Source organism: Nicotiana tabacum, chromosome 17 (assembly GCF_000715075.1).
Source record: "Nicotiana tabacum cultivar K326 chromosome 17, ASM71507v2, whole genome shotgun sequence".
In the NCBI taxonomy this organism is placed as follows: Eukaryota; Viridiplantae; Streptophyta; class Magnoliopsida; order Solanales; family Solanaceae; genus Nicotiana; species Nicotiana tabacum.
Window position 1 is genome coordinate 116196092 of NC_134096.1, and position 8327 is coordinate 116204418.

General features: G+C 40.5%; 1 protein-coding gene across 1 annotated transcript; it reads right to left on the minus strand.

Annotated features, from left to right (window-relative positions):
• Positions 1–633: 633 nt before the first annotated feature.
• Positions 634–1473, minus strand: LOC142172062 (uncharacterized). The gene has a single exon (XM_075235826.1). The coding sequence runs from the start codon at positions 1471–1473 to the stop codon at positions 634–636; it is 840 nt and encodes a 279-aa protein (XP_075091927.1).
• Between the last annotated feature and the right edge of the window lie 6854 nt (positions 1474–8327).

Genomic DNA, 8327 nt, shown 5'->3' on the forward strand with positions numbered 1-8327 from the left:
TATTTGTAATAAGAGTGAGGTCTCCGAATCTGAGCTCCCTTCAACTTGGTGAAAGGAATTGGAGACTGGAGTACCATATATACTAAATCCCTTAATAGCCTTATTGATCCAGTTCACACACGTGGCGTCCATCCGTTATAATATTACCGGATGGTCGGGCATTTTTAAAAGTGGGCCCCACATATCTGTACTATTCACTGTAGATGATTGAATGTTGTCGGAATGTAATCATTGCATATACAAAATTCAAATTAAATATATCCGGATTAGAAAGTCATGCTTGCCGTGACTTTCCTAGAACTTGCTGGGCAAGTTTGTCACATTATAAATCATAGGGGGGTGGTTGCATTAATGCAACCAATGACTTCAATACCTTGGGCCTATAACCAATGTTGGGTCTGCGAATTTATTAAATGGGCTTACTCTGGGCCTGGCCCAGAATCAGCGTGAGTCTGATGTGGACTTAATTGAGTCCATGTTTTTTCGATTTTTAGGGGAACTAGATACTGCAGAATCTATGACCCCCCGTAGCTATAGAGTATTTTGGGCCATGGTAGTGGACCAGGAGCCCAATGGAACACTACCTGCCTTCCGTGATATATTTTCTTCTGTACAAGATATCACTGGGCTTAACTAGCTCTGATTTGGAGACCTCACTCTTATTAGGGATATGTCATCAATGACGTTATAAGTTACATTATTGGAATAAGATTTTGCATTAAAATCTAAATGACCACTAATATAATTATGAACTCCTAATGATCTGGCCCAAGCAGTCTTACCTGTTCTGCTTGGCCCCTCCAGTATCAGACTCAATGGTCTGTCACTACTATTATTCTTCACTGGCCTCGCAGATGGGTCTTCGAAAACCTCACCTAACCATTGCTCTATATCATCTGGGACCACATAGCTTTGTGGGTCCCATTTTGAAATAAATAGTTGTTTAGGAGGGCAAAAATGTCTATCTAAATTAGCCCTTAATTTATCTAAATCTCTAATATAATCTCTGGGCTGTTCCTCTATTAATATTTTAAGGGCATTAATGGTGGATCCTGAATTAATAGACTTTGCGTATGAATCATTGGCAGATTGGCAACCTCCTCTACTTGATCTGCCATCAATTTGGAAAACTCCAAAATCAATGAAGTCTCTGCCTTTCTCCACGTATGTTTTAACATCGGAGGAGGTCTTAGCTCCCTGAATGTTCGGATGGAAATGTGCTGACCTGGTTGGGGAAGTGAGGTCGAATGCTCTATTATTGGTGCAGATATACTTGCCTTTGAATTGGATGAGCACATGGAGAAGAGGTTCCCCATCTTCGTGTAATTCTCTGGAAACCCTAATAAATAATTTATTTACTGGGGTAGAAATATTTTGTAACTGCTTAAGAGCTTCGTCTTTTGTAAGAGAATGGTGGGGATAAGTCAAGAAATAATTCTTGGCTTGAATTCTAAATTTTTTAGACGGTGGCATATTTGTAATAAGAGTGAGGTCTCCGAATCAGAGCTCCCTTCAACTTGGTGAAATGAATTGGAGACTGGAGTACCATATATACTAGAACCCTTAATAGCCTTATTGATCCAGTTCACACACGTGGCATCCATCCGTTACAATATTACCGGATGGACGCGCATTTTTAAAAGTGGGCCCCACATGTCTGTACTATTCACTGTAGATGATTGAATGTTGTCGGAATGAAATCATTGCATATTCAAATTTCAAATTCAATGCATCCGGATTAGAAAGTCATGCTTGCCGTGACTTTCCTAGAATTTGCTGGGCAAGTTTGTCACATAATAAATCATGGGGGGGGGGGGGTTGCATTAATGCAACAAATGGCTTCAATACATTGGGCCTATAACCAATGTCGGGTCTGTGAATTTATTAAATCGGCTTACTCTGGGCCTGGCCCAGAATCAACGTGAGTCTGATGTGGACTTAATTGAGTCCATTTTTTTCGATTTTGGGAACTATATACTGCAACATCTATGACCCCCGTAGCTATAGAGTGTTTTGGGCCGTGGTAGTGAACCAGGAGCCCAATGGAACACTACCTGCCTTCCGTGATATATTTTCTTCTGTACAAGATATCACTGGGCTTAACTAGCTCTAATTCGGAGACCTCACTTTTATTAGGGATATGTCATTAATGACGTTATAAGTTACATTATTGGAATAAGATTTTGCAATAAAATCTAAATGACCACTAATATAATTATGAACCCCTAATGATCTGGCCCAAGCAGTCTTACCTGTTCTGCTTGGCCCCTCCAGTATCAGACTCAATGGTCTGTCACTACTAATATTCTTCACTGGCCTCGCAGATGGGTCTTCGAAAACCTCACCTAACCATTGCTCTATATCATCTGGGACCACATAGCTTTGTGGGTCCCATTTTGAAATAAATTGTTGTTTAGGAGGGCAGAAATGTCTATCTAAATTGGCCCTTAATTTATCTAAATCTCTAATATAATCTCTGGGCTGTTCCTCCATTAATATTTTAAGGGCATTAATGGTGGATCCTGAATTAATGGCCTTTGCGTATGAATCGTTGGAAGATTGGCTACCTCCTTGAGCACATGGAGATGAGGTTCCCCATCTTCGTGTAATTCTCTGGAAACCCTTATAAATAATTTATTTACTGGGGTAGAAATATTTTGTAACTGTGTAAGAGCTTCGTCTTTTGTAAGAGAACAGTGGGGATAAGTCATGAAATAATTCTTGACTTGAATTCTAAATTTTGTAGACGGTGGCATATTTGTAATAAGAGTGAGGTCTCCGAATCAGAGCTCCCTTCAACTTGGTGAAATGAATTGGAGACTGGAGTACCATATATACTAGATCCCTTAATAGCCTTATTGATCCAGTTCACACACGTGGCATCCATCCGTTATAATATTATCGGATGGATGCGCATTTTTAAAAGTGGGCCCCACATGTCTGTACTATTCACTGTAGATGATTGAATGTTGTCGGAATGTAATCATTGCATATACAAATTTCAAATTAAATATATCCGGATTAGAAAGTCATGCTTGCCGTGACTTTCCTAGAACTTGCTGGGCAAGTTTGTCACATTATAAATCATAGGGGGGTGGTTGCATTAATGCAACCAATGACTTCAATACCTTGGGCCTATAACCAATGCTGGGTCTGTGAATTTATTAAATGGGCTTACTTTTTTTTTTTAGAGCTCCGAATAGGGTCGAGCCGGAAATTACTCGCCGTACCGATCCAGTATCGGAAAGGTCGAATGGTAACGAATCGAGGACTGATCCTATGGTAATAAAAATGTTCGAGGAGCTCACCAAAATAATTGAATCGGGGGAGAAGAGAATCGAAGCCAACAATAAAAAGCGGAGACATACAACTCTCGAGTTGACCAGATACCGGGGGCACAGCCAATCTTGAAATGGATGGATTCGAAGAAGTTTGTACAAAAGTCATTTCCTCCAAGTGCGGCTCTGAAACCTATTCCAAAATATAATGGGACCACTGATCCCAACGAGCATGTTACTTCATATACATGCCCCATCAAGGGTAACAATTTAGAAGATAAGGAAATTGAATCTGTGCTGTTGAAAATATTCGGAGAGACCCTTTCGAAGGGAGAAATGATTTGGTATCACAACCTGCAACCAAATTCCATCGACTTATTTTCCATGTTAGCAAATTCTTTCGTAAAGGACACGCCGGGGCCATAAAGGTCGCACCGAGGAAATCGGACCTTTTCAAGGTAAGACAAAGGGATAATGAAATGTTGAGGGAATTCGTATCCCGATTTCAAATGGAACGTATGGAGTTGCCACCGGTCACAGATGATTAGGTTGTTCAAGCTTTAACCCAAGGGTTGAACGAGCGGAGTTCGATAGCATCACAATAGGGAACTAGATACTGCAGCATCTATGACCCCCCGCAGCTATAGAGTGTTTTGGGCCGTGGTAGTGGACCAGGAGCCCAATGGAACACTACCTGCCTTCCGTGATATATTTTCTTCTGTACAAGATATCACTGGGCTTAACTAGCTCTGATTCGGAGACCTCACTCTTATTAGGGATATGTCATCAATGACGTTATAAGATACATTATTGGAATAAGATTTTGCATTAAAATCTAAATGACCACTAATATAATTATGAACTCCTAATGATCTGGCCCAAGCAGTCTTACCTGTTCTGCTTGGCTCCTCCAGTATCAGACTCAATGGTCTGTCACTACTATTATTCATCACTGGTCTCGCAGATGGGTCTTCGAAAACCTCACCTAACCATTGCTCTATATCATCTGGGACCACATAGCTTTGTGGGTCCCATTTTGAAATAAATAGTTGTTTAGGAGGGCAGAAATGTCTATCTAAATTAGCCCTTAATTTATCTAAATCTATAATATAATCTCTGGGCTGTTCCTCTATTAATATTTTAAGGGCATTAATGGTGGATCCTGAATTAATGGACTTTGCGTATGAATCGTTGGCAGATTGGCAACCTCCTCTACTTGATCTGCCATCAATTTGGAAAACTCCAAAATCAATGAAGTCTCTGTCTTTCTCCACGTATGTTTTAACATCGGAGGAGGTCTTAGCTCCCTGAATGTTCGGATGGAAATGTGCTGACCTGGTTGGGGAAGTGAGGTCGAATGCTCTATTGTTGGTGCAGATATACTTGCCTTCGAATTGGATGAGCACATGGAGAAGAGGTTCCCCATCTTCGTGTAATTCTCTGGAAACCCTAATAAATAATTTATTTACTGGGGTAGAAATATTTTGTAACTGTTTAAGAGCTTCGTCTTTTGTAAGAGAATGGTGGGGATAAGTCAAGAAATAATTTTTGGCTTGAATTCTATATTTTTTAGACGGTGGCATATTTGTAATAAGAGTGAGGTCTCCGAATCAGAGCTCCCTTCAACTTGGTGAAATGAATTGGAGACTGGAGTACCATATATACTAGAACCCTTAATAGCCTTATTGATCCAGTTCACACACGTGGCGTCCATCCGTTACAATATTACCGGATGGACGCGCATTTTTAAAAGTGGGCCCCACATGTCTGTACTATTCACTGTAGATGATTGAATGTTGTCCGAATGTAATCATTGCATATTCAAATTTCAAATTAAATATATCCGGATTAGAAAGTCATGCTTGCAATGACTTTCCTAGAACTTGCTGGGCAAGTTTGTCACATTATATATCATAGGGGGGTGGTTGCATTAATGCAACCAATGGCTTCAATACCTTGGGCCTATAACCAATGCTGGGTCTGTGAATTTATTAAATCGGCTTACTCTGGGCCTGGCCCAGAATCAGCGTGAGTCTGATGTGGACTTAATTGAGTCCATTTTTTTTCGATTTTGGGAGGAACTAGATACTGCAGCATCTATGACCCCCCGTAGCTTTAGAGTGTTTTGGGCCGTGGTAGTGAACCAGGAGCCCAATGGAACACTACCTGCCTTCCGTGATATATTTTCTTCTATACAAGATATCACTGGGCTTAACTAGCTCTAATTCGGAGACCTCACTCTTATTAGGGATATGTCATTAATGACGTTATAAGTTACATTATTGGAATAAGATTTTGCATTAAAATCTAAATGACCACTAATATAATTATGAACGCCTAATGATCTGGCCCAAGCAGTCTTACCTGTTCTGCTTGGCCCCTCCAGTATCAGACTCAATGGTCTGTCACTACTATTATTCTTCACTGGCCTCGCAAATGGGTCTTCGGAAACCTCACCTAACCATTGCTCTATATCATCTGGGACCACATAGCTTTGTGGGTCCCATTTTGAAATAAATAGTTGTTTAGGAGGGCAGAAATGACTATCTAAATTAGCCCTTAATTTATCTAAATCTCTACTATAATCTCTGGGCTGTTCCTCCATTAATATTTTAAGGGAATTAAGGGTGGATCCTGAATTAATGGCCTTTGCGTATGAATCGTGTGCAGATTGGCAACCTCCTCTACTTGATCTGCCATCGATTTGGAAAACTCCAAAATCAATGAAGTCTCTGTCTTTCTCCACGTATGTTTTAACATCGGAGGAGGACTTAGCTCCCTGAATGTTCGGATGGAAATGTGCTGACCTGGTTGGGGAAGTGAGATCGAATGCTCTATTGTTGGTGCAAACATACTTGCCTTCGAATTGGATGAGCACAAGGAGATGAGGTTCCCCATCTTCGTGTAATTCTCTGGAAACCCTGAAGAATAATTTATTTACTGGGGTAGAAATATTTTGTAACTGTGTAAGAGCTTCGTCTTTTGTAAGAGAACAGTGAGGATAAGTCAAGAAATAATTCTTGGCTTGAATTCTAAATTTTTTAGACGGTGGAATATTTGTACTAAGAGTGAGGTCTCCGAATCAGAGCTCCCTTCAACTTGGCGAAATGAATTGGAGACTGGAGTACCATATATACTAGAACCCTTAATAGCCTTATTGATCCAGTTCAGACACGTGGCGTCCATCCGTTATAATATTACCAGATGGATGCGCATTTTTAAAAGTGGGCCACACATGTCTGTACTATTCACTGTAGATGATTGAATGTTGTCGGAATGTAATCATTGCATATTCAAATTTCAAATTAAATGTATCCGGATTAGAAAGTCATGCTTGCCGTGACTTTCCTAGAACTTGCTAGGCAAGTTTGTCACATTATATATCATAGGCGGGGTTGCTGGCATTAATGCAACCAATAGCTTCAATACCTTGGGTCTATAACCAAAGCTGGGTCTGTGAATTTATTAAATCGGCTTACTCTGGGCCTGGCCCAGAATCAGCGTGAGTCTGATGTGGACTTAATTGAGTCCATGTTTTTTCGATTTTGGGGGGAACTAGATACTGCAGCATCTATGACCCCCCGTAGCTATAGAGTGTTTTGGACCGTGGTAGTGGACCAGGAGCCCAATGGAACACTACCTGCCTTCCGTGATATATTTTCTTCTGTACAAGATATCACTGGGCTTAACTAGCTCTGATTCGGAGACCTCACTCTTATTAGGGATATGTCATCAATGACGTTATAAGTTACATTATTGGAATAAGATTTTGCATTAAAATCTAAATGACCACTAATATAATTATGAACGCCTAATGATCTGGCCCAAGCAGTCTTACCTGTTCTGCTTGGCCCCTCCAGTATCAGACTCAATGGTCTATCACTACTATTATTCTTCACTGGCCTCGCAGATGGTTCTTCGAAAACCTCACCTAACCATTGCTCTATATCATCTGGGACCACATAGCTTTGTGGGTCCCATTTTGAAATAAATAGTTGTTTAGGAGGGCAGAAATGTCTATCTAAATTAGCCCTTAATTTATCTAAATCTCTAATATAATCTCTCGGCTATTCCTCCATTAATATTTTAAGGGCATTAATGGTGGATCCTGAATTAATGGCCTTTGCGTATGAATCGTTGGCAGATTGGCAACCTCCTTGAGCACATGGAGATGAGGTTCCCCATCTTCATGTAATTCTCTGGAAACCCTAATAAATAATTTTTTTTACTGGGGTAGAAATATTTTGTAACTATGTAAGAGCTTCGTCTTTTGTAAGAGAACGGTGGGGATAAGTCAAGAAATAATTCTTGGCTTGAATTCTAAATTTTTTAGACGGTGGCATATTTGTAATAATAGTGAGGTCTCCGAATCAGAGCTCCCTTCAACTTGGTGAAATGAATTGGAGACTGGAGTACCATATATACTAGAACCCTTAATAGCCTTATTGATCCAGTTCACACACGTGGCGTCCATCCGTTATAATATTATCGGACGGACGCGCATTTTTAAAAGTGGGCCCCACATGTCTGTACTATTCACTGTAGATGATTGAATGTTGTCGGAATGTAATCATTGCATATTCAAATTTCAAATTAAATGTAACCGGATTAGAAAGTCATGCTTGCCGTGACTTTCCTAGAACTTGCTGGGCAAGTTTGTCACATTATAAATCATGGGGGGGGGGGGTTGCATTAATGCAACCAATGGCTTCAATACCTTGGGCCTATAACCAATGCTGGGTCTGTGAATTTATTAAATGGGCTTACTCTGGTCCTGGCCCAGAATCAGCGTGAGTCTGATGTGGACTTAATTGAGTCCATGTTTTTTCGACTTTTGGGGGAACTAGATACTGCAGCATCTATGACCCCCCGTAGCTATACAGTGTTTTGGGCCGTGGTAGTGGACCAGGAGCCCAATGGAACACTACCTGCCTTCCGTGATATATTTTCTTCTGTACAAGATATCACTGGGCTTAACTAGCTCTGATTCAGAGACCTCACTCTTATTAGGGATATGTCATCAATGACGTTATAAGTTACATTATTGGA

Excerpts from the sequence above, each read along its gene's own strand:
- LOC142172062 (XM_075235826.1), bottom strand. The coding sequence starts at position 1,473 with ATGCCACCGTCTAAAAAATTTAGAATTCAAGCCAAGAATTATTTCTTG.